Below are 14,417 nucleotides of genomic sequence, written 5' to 3'. Positions count from 1 at the left end.
GGAGATGTGTGTGTATATCAATCTCCCCTCTGTTTTTTCCACCAAATGCATCCGATGAAGTGAGCTGTAGCTCACGAAAGCTTATGCTCCAATAAATTTGTTAGTCTCTAAGGTGCCACAAGTATTCCTTTTCTTTTTGTCTGTCCATAGAAATTCGTTTGTCATTTAACCCTCTGTGACTCTATGCACCCACTCCTCCACCAGCACACCCTACTGTCATTCCGAGAGATTTTGTACTGCTAGTACCATGTCTCATGGATTTCCCTCATTGCACCAGGTTTCAGCAATGCCTGTATATCAATATGTTTGAGTGGTAGCCGTGTTATCAGCAAAAATAATGAGGAGTCCTTGTGGCACCTTAGAGACTAATGAATTTATTTGGGCATAAGCTTGAAGTGGGTTCTAACCTTAGTCTCTAAGGTGCCACAAGGACTCCTCACTGTATACCAATAGCCTCATTTAATGTCAAGCTCTATCTTAATATTTAGACTGGTAGCATTTGTACAGTGTGGCAGTAGTGAATTGCCTATCTTTGTTATATTTTAATGGACTGTCCTTTTGGTTTACTCTGGGATCATTTCCTCCACTCCAACTTGATGCTCTCCTTCCCTGAGACTTTCAGCCTCCTCAACAGTACAGGGGTGGCCAGACTGGGGGTGGGACCTGCTCTACCAGGTCCCAGAAAGTCTTGTCTATGTACCTTAGGCTGCCTAAGCTTCTCCAGTTCATCCACTGGGGCCTCAGGAGCCGGCACTGTGTCTGAGGGCCAGGAGTTACTTGCACCATGCACACAGGCCACCTGCCCACAAGGTGGGTAATTGTATCTGCTGCATTCAGCGTGATTACCTGGACAGCCTGCTCTCTGCTGCTGGACTTCGGCCTGCATTACTTTTACTTGTGCCAAGTTGCTGGGGGGTGGTTTAGAGTATGTTTGTATCTGCCTCTAGCACTGCCTCTCCGCACTCCCTCACAGAACTCCAGTCTGCTAGCACCTCTTCTCTCTTAGGAGCTGGCTTTTTAATCCCCTCTGCTCCCCAAGTTACCTTCTCCCCCTTCTCAAGGGATCCTAAAAGGGTTACGGTTCAAAGGACAGCAGTGTTAGCAGGCGCAGACTCCCTTGGCAGCACCCCTGCTGCTCGTCTCGGGGAATTAGCATCCAGCCTCCAGAGCACCTCCTTCAGGCTGGTGTCTTGCCGCCCCTGGAACCCCATGCCCTTGTCGTGGGTGCTGCCCCCTGGCAGTACCCCCCCAGTTTAGGGTCTCCCTCTCCCAGGGCACCCCCCCCCCCACTATCCCCACCTTGCCTCAGTTTTAAGCTACTGCCATTCACCACTCAGTCCCCGTTCTCTGAGCCAGACTGCAGTATAAGCCACTCACCACAAGTGAGGGGATTTGGACCTGCTGCCTCTGCCTACCACTGGCTGCCCCTGCAACCCCAGTACCTAATAGGTCTTCCCAAGCCTAGAGCCTGGGGCTTGAGCTCCCCAGCTCCTTTAGCCTTCCCCCACCCTGCTCCCAATCTAGGTACCCTGCTCAGCACCTTGCATCCAAACTAGAAAGAGTCTCTCCTGGAACTTCTGGCTCAAAGCCTTTATAGAGCCAGCTGGGCCCTGATTGGGGTGTGGCCCCCAGTTGCCACCACTCTCCCCCCCCCCCTCCCAGCCCCAGCCCTAGCCCTCTGCAGGGCTTTTCCAACTCTTTCAGGGCTGGAGCAGGTGCTCACCCTGCTACAAGCAGGCTATAGCCTTGGTAGGAAGCTCTCAGCCACGCTAGCTGGCCAGTAGGCTCACCACACAGAATCTTCAAGTGAGCAAATGAGCGCACAGTTATCAACTAACAGCCAGACAAGCTCACTCCCAGGAGCAGTCTTGCCTCTTTCAACTGGAGAAATCCCTTGCAAAACATCCGTTTGCTGCTGCTGTTCACTAGCTCACAGCAAGAAAGCCACTAAATCCTGTAGAGCAAGAATGGGCAAACTACAGCCTGGGGGGGGCCGCATCTGGCCCTTCAAGTGGTTTATTCCAGCCCTTGAGCTCCTGCTGGGGCGTGGGGTCCAGGGCTTGTCCTGCTCCATGTGCCTCCTGGAAGCAGCAGCATGTTCCCCCCTCCCCCCATCTCGTACACATAGGGGAGGCCAGGGGGCTCTGCACACCGCCCCCGCTGTCTGGAAATTGCAGCCATTGGGAACTGCACAGGTGGCACCTGTGGACAGGGCAGCGTGCAGATGCCTGGCTGTGCCTCTGCATAGGAGCCAGAGGGGGGATATGTCACTGCTTCTGGGTGCTGCTTGGGGAAAGTGCTGCCCAGAGCCTGCACCCCTGATCCCCTCCAGTGCCCCAACCCCTCTCCCCCACTCCAGAGCCCACCCCCCCACACACACACCAATTTCATGAGCATTCATGGCTTGACATACAATTTCTGTACCCAGATGAGGCTCTCAGGCCAAAAAGTTTGCCCACCCCAGCTACAGGGGAATCCTGGTCCTCATGGATGGAACACCAGATTCAGGAGACGTGGCTCTGCCACTGACCCGTTTGGTGACCTTCACCTGCCTCTGCCTCAGTTTCCCATCTGTAAAACAGGGACAATACTGACCCTCCCTTGTGAAGTGCTTTGAAATCTGCTGCTATTAAAGCACTGTGTAGGAGGAGTATGAAACAGACAGTACTGTTGAAAATGTATTTATTTTTCTCCAAATGATCTCTCAGGCAATAAATAAAAACAAACATGTCAACTTTCTAAAAATAACAAAAACAAAAACATACATATATTCATCTGACACACATACAGACACCTGTAGCAACAGGACCACAGTGAGGGGGCTGGGCCCAGGAATTATTGCATTGCTCTCCAGATTTTATCCAAAGCTGCCTCCTTGCTGTACCCTTGGAGAAGGATCTGGGGCCACCTTGGTCAGAGAGGGCAGCCAGCTGCACAGATTCTGTGCGATCATCAAAAGCAAGGATGCTCTCCCATGGTAGGCCACGGTATTTTGTTACTTAAAGTGCAGGACAAGAGCTCAGCAGCCATTTGAGGAGCCAGCACTAAAGCAAATACCCATGTGTGTGCCCAGCCAGCAGTGAGACTGTGGGACCAGGGGAGCATTGAGGCCAGGCCACCCATACCCCAATGGGCAGAGCACCCTCCAGCACCACTAGCTGGAGCTGCCATCCTGCGGATAAAGTGTTAACCTGAGGTCCTGCTTGCTTTGAGCCCAAGCTCAGTGTAGACCCCCCAGGAGCAGGAAGGGCCTGGTGAGGGGAAGTCTCCTGTGCCAGGTGGAATTCACAGTACCAGCTGTGATTCTAAGGGGCTACACCCATCCCCGCCCTCCCCCCCACGCACTGGCACCAAGCTCCACTTCTCGCTACACTCCCAGCCCTGCTCCAGGGGCCAGGACTAGGGAATCAGCAGCAGCATGGGCACTGAAGGCAAGGTGCTCAGCTCCACCACACTCCACCTGGAAGAAACCTTGAAGACAACAGAGACCCAGTGACAACAGGCCTGGCTGGGTTTGAATGGTTTCTTGCTCTTGGTAAACACAGTCTTTAAACAAATCTGGGCCTAGATTCCCCCCTTACAAACACTTAACTTCTTTGCCTAGTTAATACAGTAGTAAAAAAAAGGGCAGGTGATGGCAGTCTTGAACCATACTCCCACAGAAGAGGTCACTGACTCCATGGTGCATTTGCATTAACAGTGGAATGATATGAAATGCAATGTTGCTCAATGCTAACTGCAGGCTGGTGAGAGCACTCCATCTGTTAATTGGTCAGATCACAGAGGCCTTGGCTTGGTGAGGAGTTACCATTTTTGGTGTGGCACATATAAAGGGACACTTTTTCCAAAACCCAAAGCTATGACTGCAAGACATTGGCATGGGCAAGTACCCAACATTGACTGGAACTCAGAGGTGTAGCTTAGCTGCCTCTGTTGAACATTTGATCCAAACTACCTTCATTTAACAGACTAGGGTATTCCTTTAATGGGTAATTTTAGTACATTCCAACCCAGGCTGAGTCAGGAGCCAAGACCGTGTTTAAGGGAGGCTCAAAAGAGAAGAGAAACCCTTGCTCAGAACAGGTTGGTGGCAGCACTATTGAGATACCATTTTGGCAAACACTACTGCTTCCTTCTGCCACAAGCAGCCCACCACAGGGCAGAAGTCAGCTTGTCCAGCAGTATTTAGGTCTGGGGAACTGATGGTTCTCAGGTGTGCAACAAAACTAAAAAGAAAAGGAAGACTTATGGCACCTTAGAGACTAAAATTTATTTGAGCATAAGCTTCCGTGAGCTACCGCTCACTTCATTGGATGCTGTAGCTCACGAAAGCTTATGCTCAAATAAATTTGTTTGTCTCTAAGGTGCCACAGGTCCTCTTTCTTTTTGAAAATACAGACTAACAGCTGCTACTCTGCAACAGAACTAAGGCACAAATCCCATGGAGAAATAAACACCGCCAGGAAGGCAAGGGAAGATCAGTCAGCAGTGAAAAGTGTCTGACCCCCAAGTGGTCAGAGTTGTCCACCATCCCAGACAAAGAAGAGGAAATAGTGACATTAGCTGCGGTTGTGTTTTTTATTTCAATCTGCTCAGCTGGAAGCTTGGGGCTTGCTGCCATGGAGCCCATGGGTTGTCTACACTGAACAAATAAAACCCAGAACTATGGCAGTGAGGTTCAGAGCCCAGGTTTCACAGCCCAGGCTCTAGCCCAAGCCAGAATGTATACACAGCTGTTTGTAGCCCCTACCCCAAGCCTGAGTCAGCTGACCCGAGCTTGAGATTTGCTGCTGCAGGGTTCCTGGGTTTTTTGGGTAGTGTAGACGTACCTTGTTAGCTCCAGATCTCAGTGAAGTAAATGGGAGTTGTGCCAAGGGGACCAGGATCTGCATGCAGCTAGAGCGGATCTAGGGACACTGACAAGGGGACAAAAAGCTAGTAACCACATTACCAGCAAACGCAGCCTCAGGCAGGCTAGAGTCTTAGTACAGCTGGATTCATTACTGCCCATGAGTCTGGGTTTGGAGCAGGGCATTGCAGACTCATGGCTTGAAATGATGGGTGTCCACTGATACCCAACTGCACTGTACATCCAGAGTGGGAAAGGCCTCCATGTCCACAGACAGGACAGTGACCCTGCCCTGCCACATATGCCAAGATTGTTCCCTAATGGAGAAAGAACACTGCTCTAGTGGATAAAAAGGCTATTCTGATTTGGGAAATAACATTTTGGGTCAGCCAGCACAGCAGCCTACTGTCACTGATACTTATGAATTACTCATTAGCATGCCATGGTCCCAGGCTTCCCAGCATGGCACTGTTGTTACCTTATGTCCCCAGAGGATGGATCCCAAGTAAGCATTCAGGAGCCTCAGCACAGAGTACCCATCAGCTCATGCCAGGACAGACAATGTTCCAGATGAGCAGGGTGAGTGCAAAGCATGTGTATAAGCATTGGCCACGCCCAAGTAAAGAAACCACCCTTTTCTGATGTAAGATGCATGACTACAAGCAGGGCTAGGAGGAGACAGGATACTACCTCTAGGAGCTACCCACTACCCACAAAGATTGTTCCTTGGACGGAAGAGTCCATGGCGCAGTGACCGAGTGATTTGAACTCACTTGTGTACAGCCCGGAAATACACACGTTAATCCCTGTCCCCCAACACGGAGAATGGTGCAGTAGTCCTTGCAGGCATTGATAAGATGATTTGTTCTCTAGCTGCTTGAGACCTGCATGCTGTTGTGCTCATAGTTAAAACATAAATAGGTTACAGAATCACTGACAGCACAAATGTTGCATTTCAGTACTCGGAGGAAATCACTGCAATAAATCTCATGGGCTCAACTTTGTTTTTAGCAAGTCCATGTTTTAAAACCAGAAGTCTCCTGCCCAGGTTAAAAATATTTCTGCTGGGTGTTTGTTTTGGGGGATTTTATTAAAGAAATATTATGGAAAAAAATCAAAACCAGGCACTTTGGGAAATTGTAATTTTCTTCCCCAAACAAAACTGGTCAGACACATTGTCAGGATTTGTGGAATTCACAACTTCAAGCTTTGCTGCTTAAAAAAAAAAAAAACAAAAACAATGAGGTAAGGAGTTTCTCTGCAAAAACAAGGACCCCCACAGGCCGCTCGAAGCCAGCGGCAGACCAGCCATTATTGCTCGGTGTCGAGGGGAGAGTGGCAGGGCTGGCCAGCGATGCCAGTCAAAGTTATTGCAGTCTCATGGCTGGCAGTGGCTGCGAGATCAGCATCCCTCCTGCTGGAGGCGCTGCCCCAGTGCTGTGGTTCGTGCCATGTGCTAACAGCTGGGCGAGGTGGTGATGGGGCTGTGCAGGTAGGGGAGGCTGCTGGGGGTCGTGTGCACGCCCATGGAGACCGGGAAGCTGAACACAAACTGGGAGGTCGGCGTGGAGGAGGCCTTGCCCCGCTCTCTCAGAGGCCCCGGGGGGCTGGCAGCCTCAGCAGCACAAGACGTGGCCAGCAATTGGGACTCAAACTGCAGCAGCTGCCCCATGAAACTGAAGTTGGGGGAGATGATGCTTCTGCGCTGTCTGACAAACTCAAAAGCCTCCTCTAGCTTCACACGCTTCTTCATCATCAGGTAGGCCAAGCAGATGGTGGCAGAGCGGGAGATGCCAGCCTGGCAGTGCACCAGTACCCGGCCATGGCAGTCCTTCACCGAGTCTGGGGGCAGAAGGGAGGGAGTTGTGAATAGCTCACCCCACTCACGTGGGCAGCTCGAGAGCACCCCCAGCTGACAAGGGGCCACTGGCACAAGAGAGAGGAGTTGTCAGACGAGGCCACATCTGTAGGGAACAGCAGCCACAGCCCTGAAGCCCAGGGGATGGGAGAGCAGGGTCAGAAGCTCCAGACAGCTGCTTGCCAGTAGATACCCCTGAGTACCCATGGCACCCCTGCCTTCCACTGGGACAGCAGGTGCTCACCCCTCTGGAAAGCAGGCCCCAGAGCTGGCCCACAGAAGGCACCCAAAGTGAGTGGGTGCTTTAAGGGGGCCTTTCCAAACCAGTGTTTGACAGACAGTGGGGCCTGCCCCACTAGTGGGTCACAGGAAGGTTCTAGATGGGGCACGGGGCCCTGGGAAAATGCACACTTCTCCTAGCCCCGAGGGGAAGCTCCTTGGGTGAGGGAGTTAGCCAGGCCCCCCCACCCCCGTATCTGTCCTCCCCCATGCCCACCACACAGCTCCCAGGCTTAGCCAGCAGAGCAAACTTACCTATATACTCTATTGCTTCCATGAACCACGAGCTGATGTCAGCCTTGTGGTTATCCTCCACTGGGATGCACTTGTACTGATAGTGTCCTTCAAAGTGATTGGGACAGTCTGACGAGACGTTCAAGAGGGCCGTGATGCCCAGTGTGTCCAGCATGTCCCTCCGGGCTGCGTGATACGCACTGCCAAGGTAGAGGAAGGGAAGGATTTCGACCGGGCCTCCCTGTTTCCGGAGAGAGCCACACAAAGGTCACTGTCAGTGGGGAACATTGCTGGGAGGCCAGGAGAGAATGTCATGCGCAGAAGGGGGAGGAGGCTGGGACCAGCTACCGGCAAAAGCGATGGCAAGTCCTGCATTTTCAAGAGTGATGCAGGATTCGGGGATCATTCGTTTGAATGGCCTACTCAGGGCCCCTTGAAGGGGCCTGGTTCCCAGGGTCTCATGCCAGGCCACTAGGAACAGAGACATGCAAAATCACTCCATGCTTCTGGAAATGTAGGCTCTGGAGCCCAGTGAGCAAATAAAACCCTCCAGCTCTGGAGTGAATCCCAAGCGTCTCTACTGAAGCCAGAGTCACTCTTGATTCAGGCCCATGTAACAGCAGACTGCAGCTCCACCTCGGCAGGCTGCACACAACCATGACAGACTAGTCTCCAGAGCCGAGAGCGGCACCCATTACAGCAGGCCTTCCCAAATGGGTTACCTGCACAACCCTGTTGGAATGGAATATTTCAACCCAGGACCCCAGGCAGCACGGGGGACACCCTTTGAAAGAGCAAGATGGTGTCCTGCATACAGCATGACCTCACACGCACCGTACATGTCAGGTTATGCCATGTGGCTCACAAGTGATGAGCCAGGAGACGTGGTGGTTTGGGCTCTTGTAGAGACCTTCACCCCTGACGCTCAGGGTGGTATACATTTCATGGCATGTGAGAAAACCCTTTAAACACTGGACCAAGGTCAGTGTGCATGGTACTCAGAGCAGGGCTGAAGGATGGGGAAGCTACCTGATCATGCAGGGGGGTCCCACAGGAGCTGCACCCCAGTTCGATCGGCTCCATGCTGGCTGGTGGAGAAATGCTGCTCAGGGATTTCGTTTTTGCACAGAATTCTGGGTACTCTGAATAAAACCTCTCGTAGCCTCCTGCAATTAAAGAGACAGGCATGAAGGGTCTGGAAAAGCGATTTCATTAGACAAATCTGTCTATAGGAGGCAGCCTGCGTTCCCTGCTAACTACAGATCCTAAGGGCAGACAATGCAGAGACCTGGCAGCTCTACATTTGCCACTAGATATCACTACTGCAAGGAAACGGCTCCAGGGGATGGTGTCAGTCATTTCTAGTCTCCATGTCCTAGTTTGGCTCTTGGGGCAATGCTACCAGTGCACAGGGGAGGGGAAGGGGTCGCCTAGGACAGCTAGACTACCCGAGGGTCATTGCTCTCCTGGAGTACATGGCACATCACCTTAAGGAGCATTGAGCTACTGACCCCGCAAGGGGCTATGCTCTGCCCCTCCTCTGGGCTCCCACGGAGGCATGAGCTTCTTCCTGTCGGTCACACAGCATACCTACCCCCTCCCTGCATGGAAGTTACAGAATAAGCACCACGTTGGCAAAATCCAGCCTCGTGTCAGCATTTCTATAACTCAAGTAAACAGAAGCACCATCCTGGTACCTACGTTGGGCTCAGACCATGTCCTCACGGGGGATCAGCCCCCTTCCAGCCACCATTGCAAGCCCCCAGTGCACACAGGAAAGTTGTCATTTACACTGGTTGAGTGCTGTCCCCTCCCCTGCCCTGCAGGGGCAGAGATCATTGGTCCTCTCCTAATCTCCTTGCACTAGTGACACTACACTAGTGGCTGGTATCAGGGTAACCCCCCAGTACAGAATCGGTCCCGGATTATTCCATTTTGTGGGTTGCAGCACCATGGCAAGACAATGCTTATCTGCTCCCACTGAGGTCAGTGGCACATCCATGTGAGTGTGGGTTCATGCATTCAAAGGGCAACATTGCCAGGGACTCACAAGACTGCCCTTGCCATGCACACAGCATGAGACGACACACGCCCACTAGCCTGGCTGCAGGAAGGGCCCCAGTCTGCCGTTGCATGCCAGACAGTTCCCTGCAGCAGAGCTGTGTCCAAGGCACAGCTGTGAACGGACTCCTTTCTGATCCAGCCTTCATCCAGGGTCTGAGCCGCAGACCCTGCCAATGCCATCATTCACACCCTCGGCACAAGCCTGGCCGCGAGGATCTTCCCCCCCCCAACACAAAAATCCCACATGGGGCACAATTCTAATCTGACCCCAGTGGCTCCACTGCACTTCCCACGGTTATAGCAGCGGAATGCCAGGGAGGGATCAGAACCAGATGTCAGCCAACCTTGCATCACAACCTCTGTTCTCAAGGGATGGTTTCGGCAGGCCTGCAGTCGATATGGCAGAGGTTCTGCACCTGTGGAGCATGACCCCAACTCCTTCAAGGGGTGTCACCAGCAGACTCCAACTGTGTTTGAAAGAGGGTCACAATGCTGGGGCTATGAGGTCAGTGCGGGCGGAGAATCTCTGGCATGGGCATTAGTAGCTGACTGTGGCCCGGGCAGTAGCCTATCTAACCCTCCCCACCAATGACAGTTAGGGAAGGGGTGGGGCAGACTCAGTGCTCATTTATTAATCGTCACTCTTAATTACTCATACTAGGGCAGTGTCCAGAGACTCCCGTAGTGCTATGTGCGGTACATACACATAAATACAGCCCCTGCCCCATTAAGCTGACAAATCCAGATTTCACATCTCCTTTATAATTTTATTTTGCTTAAAGAAATTTGCCCAAATGCAAGTATAGCTCTGGGAAGTGGTTAGGTGCAAACTAGCACCTTCACTCTCTCAGGGGTGCTAGAATCTCCTTCCCAAGGCTGCTCTGTCTTCAGGCTGAAAAATCCTCTTGATCAGTTAAGTATCTTTTAGCTTGGAAGGGGAGGGGGAAAGCAAGATTTTGTCAGAGTAGATAATAGGAGACTGTCCGGCAACCTTTATCTGCGAGAGTTCCCAAAAAGAAAGAACAACCTTTCAAAGGCAACTGTTCTGAGTTGTTTATACCAAGGGGAAAAAACCCGACAATTTTGAAGGGCAAAAACCAACATAACATCTTCAAAGGCACCATACTCCAGAGACTAAAAAACCAGCTGGACAGAGCCAAAGAGTGCTAGCTCAAGTGATAACGGAGAGCAGAAAACAGGTTAGTGTCAGCTTTCAAAATTAAACTGGTGGGGCCATGACAGAGTAGCTTCTGTGTCACCATCTAAAGGAAGTGACATTTGCAATGTCGGAGACTTCTCTTTTCCAGCTACATTGGCCTGCTAGCCCATCTTCCCATTTACACTGATCACTCTAGTTCCATCCTTTTGGAAAGAGGATCACTTTGGAGTTAAGGTTTTTACCCTCTCCACCCCCAAGTCCAAGATATCACTTGAAAGTACGAAATCAAATGAATTCACAACCCTGTGCTGAGCAGCAGACCTAACAAGAGTTATATGAATGACCGGAAGAAGGGTTCGGGGGAGGGGAAGAGAAAGACTGTTTACCTTGTATCTCATGCTATAATTTACACTTGTGTGGAGCAACTGTGAAATTCACCTTGTGTAGTCACTTATACCTATGTAAGTTAGGTTTTGCTATCAGTTCGTGATGGTTTTAGATGGTGGGGGGAATCAATGCTTATTGTTGTCAAGCAGCTCTGGATCTATGCCGTTCTATCTCATCACAAGTTTTGTTCTTTTCCTTTCCCCACACTGCAGTCCTCTCTGCTCAAAGGAGCTTTTTAAAAATTAACTCTTGGCCCAGTTCCCCCACACCTTACAGTTTATAGAATCAGACAGACAATGCTTATCCCTGTGATTAAGGGTTTGCTGTATCACACTTACAGATATTAAAAAAGAAAACCCAAAACACAAACACAGATCTGATGATGCTGTGAAAACAGCTTGTTGGTTTTCATAATTGTCCATGTGATATTCAATCACAGATGGCTTCATATTTTCCTACCAACAGACAAAACAGAGCTGTTATTGATTGGCTCTAGTGTAGGGACTCAAATGTCATCCGTTTACCTCCAGGGATATTTCTCTCTTTTAAAGACTAATGATCTTTGAGTCCCTGTAAATGTTGACCTCTGTTTAAAAATCCATATTGTGCATGTAATTAAGCTGTTTTATCATCACTGCAGGAATCTAGTCACAGTAGGGGTATGTCTACACTACATACCTTTTAGCGACACAGCTGTGTCACTAAAAGGTGTGCAGTGTAGCCGCTCTGTCGGCAGGAGAGCTCTCCCACCAACAAAAAATCCCCCCTCCGCCCCCAACGAGCAGCATTAGGAGCACTCTCCTGCCGACAAACCACTGTTCACAGTGGCACATTTTGTTGGTAAAAACTTTTGTCGCTTGGGGTGGGTGTTTTTTAAGTTTTACTGATGGAAGTCCAGTGTCCACAAAGCCTAAAATAGTTGCTGAAATCTTAATCCACAGATGTGTTTCATCCCAGCCAAATTACTGCAGTTCTGGGTTTGCAGGCCTTGCAATTACTGTTCCTTGGTGGCAGCTTCTATAAAACCCAGCAGACTGATTACTTGGCCTACATTTGGCCTTCCAGCATCCAGCCCATATTAGAAGTGCATTCACTGAAATACAGCCTCTGCCTTCATAGAAACACTCATGCTCTGGAAGGAATAACAGAAAAGGGTAGGATGAACAATTCATTGTGAGCTGGTGGGGGTGTTACACGACACTGTCTCTTTACAACTGCTAGACTCCCACATGAGATTACCATTTTGCTGGAATTCTGGTTTCTCTTCTTGTTTAATACCTATAAACAGTTTTCATGTTTTAGGACTATTTTAACTAAGTCTCTAGGGCTTGGATCTTGAAGCCATCATACCCGGGGAAACTCCCACAGACACTGGTGCTGTGTGTGTCTTAGGGGTCAGAGCTGAACCACCATAGCATCAGGCCACAGGTTGTTCCCCACCGTCAACTTCCAGATGGCACCTCTGTCTTCCAGAGGCAGGAACTGATGACCCAGGGTGAAATCCTGGCCCCACTTGACTGCAATGGGGCCAGGATTTAATCTCAGATTCAGCTCTCAGTCACTCCCGCCTAAATGAAGCTGGACAGCAATGAAGTACTCAGAATCTGGCCCTAAAGCCATGTTAATTGTGAGCTATGCGTCTTGGCTGTGCAATTCTTTATGTCGTCAATCCCAAATAAAGGTTGGGATTTAGTTCTAAAGTTTGATTGCACTGGTAAAAAAACTGAACTGGAAATTTCCCTTTGGATCTCAATGTTAAGGCTATACTTTGAAAAATAATGTAGTCGTTCAGGTTTCAGAGTAGCAGCCGTGTTAGTCTGTATTCGCAAAAAGAAAAGGAGGACTTGTGGCACCTTAGAGACTAACAAATTTATTGGAGCATAAGCTTTCGTGAGCTACAGCTCACTTCATCGGATGCATTCAGTGGGGAGATTTTATAAAAATACAGCGGGGAGATTTTATATTTATATTTTATAAAATCTCCCCACTATTTTCTATTGCATGCACGTGATGAAGTGAGCTGTAGCTGATGAAAGCTTATGCTCAAAGAAATTTGTCAGTCTCCAAGGTGCCACAAGTCCTTTTCTTTTTGTAGTAGTTCAGTTAAACTGGACACAGAGAATTGACTAATTATAGCATTGTTCTCATCATTAAACCCTGCTAGTTAGCAAAATCAGCACAGACCCAGGCCGACTGCAAAACTCTAGACAAACAAAAGGATACACAAGGGCACCAGAACTCTTCAAGAAGGTTTGTTTGGGGTTTGTTTTTTTGTTTTTTTTAATTACGTTATTGCTTTATCCTAAAGGCACCACAGAAAGCAGACAACCGGAGAAAATGAAATCCTCCTTGTGCTCAGAGATTATTTCTTCTGTATTGAGACCACCACATTATTCCAGGCAGTTACTAACATGGAAACGGCTTCATGCAGGAAGAAAGCAGAGCTCCCTTCAAGAAAGCGCATCCCGGCTGCCACACCATCGCACAGGGCTGCCAACCAGCGAATTTGGCTGCGCACTTCTGGCTGCCCTTTGATCTTGGTCACAAACTCAGCTCCGGTGGTTCCGCCTCCCCCGGGAAAGTGTTAACAAGGGGGGGGGGGGGGGGGGAGGACACCAGGAAACCTAAAGCGAAAAAATCCTGCAACTCGCCTTCGCGGTTCAACCAGAGGTCCCCGGGAGCATTTCCCCAGCAGCTGACCGGTCCAACGGGCAGGAACCGGCTGCGGCAGACAATGAACCCACCGTCCGGGGCACCCCACGCCACCGGCGGGCTGCCTCCAGCTCCCAAGGGAAGGGAGGCGGCGCGGGAGCCCTTTGGTCCCCCCCCCGGTCCGCAGGCGGGCTGGGAGGGCGAAAGATGCCCGGAATGTGCCCGTGCGAACGGGAGAAAGGAAACGCAGGATCCGCCCCCCCGCCCCCGGAGCAGCCGCCGGCTCCCAGCGCCGCGCAGTCCCGGCCGCACCCCGCGCAGCCTGCTCGGCCGGGGGCTGCCTGGCGCTGGGGCGGGGGCTTTGCAGCGGGCCCGGGGCGAGCCCAGCGGCAGAGTCCGCCCGCGGGGCCCTGCCAGGCCGGGGGCCGGCCCGCTCCGCCCCCCGCACACAGAGCCACCGAGCCGGAGCCCGCGACCACGGGGGTCCCCGCCGCCGCCTCCGCACGGGGGCGCCCCCCCCGCCGCACCTTGCAGCAGGCGGATGTCGGTGCGCGCCGTGTCGCGGCGCAGCGCCCCCACCACCAGCCAGACGGTGCTGTCCTCCCGCAGGCTCTCGGCGCGGGCGCTGCGCTCGTCGTACAGCACCACGGCGGCGAAGAGGCCGGCGCGCAGGCGGGCGCGCACCTCGGCCTCGGCCGGCAGGATCTGCTCCAGGCTGACGGCGCCCTTGGCGCGGCGCCGCACGATGCTGTTGCAGCGCACGCTGAGCGCGCCGCGGATGCAGCCGGCGCCGTGGGCCAGGAAGGGCCGGCAGTCCAGCAGCAGGCAGCGCCCGGGGCCCGGCTCGCGGCGCAGGAGCCGCCGCAGCGCGCTGCCCTCCACCTCGCGCAGCTCCCCCATGGCGGGCGGGAGCCCTCGCGGAGCGCCCGGGCCCG

The 14,417-nt window shown here is 51.9% G+C and overlaps 1 protein-coding gene across 1 annotated transcript; it reads right to left on the bottom strand.

Annotated features, from left to right (window-relative positions):
* Nucleotides 1–5,920: 5,920 nt before the first annotated feature.
* Nucleotides 5,921–14,417, bottom strand: DUSP4 (dual specificity phosphatase 4). The gene is made up of 4 exons (XM_038400723.2): nucleotides 14,010–14,417; nucleotides 8,250–8,386; nucleotides 7,242–7,461; nucleotides 5,921–6,691 (listed from the first exon to the last, which is right to left on the bottom strand). Exons 1-4 carry the CDS (start codon nucleotides 14,380–14,382, stop codon nucleotides 6,306–6,308), a joined length of 1,116 nt encoding a protein of 371 aa, XP_038256651.1. The 5' UTR covers nucleotides 14,383–14,417; the 3' UTR covers nucleotides 5,921–6,305.

This window comes from Dermochelys coriacea, chromosome 4 (genome assembly GCF_009764565.3).
Source record: "Dermochelys coriacea isolate rDerCor1 chromosome 4, rDerCor1.pri.v4, whole genome shotgun sequence".
NCBI classification, from domain to species: domain Eukaryota; kingdom Metazoa; phylum Chordata; order Testudines; family Dermochelyidae; genus Dermochelys; species Dermochelys coriacea.
Note: the sequence above shows the minus strand (reverse complement) of the source record. Positions and strands in the feature narration are given on the sequence as shown.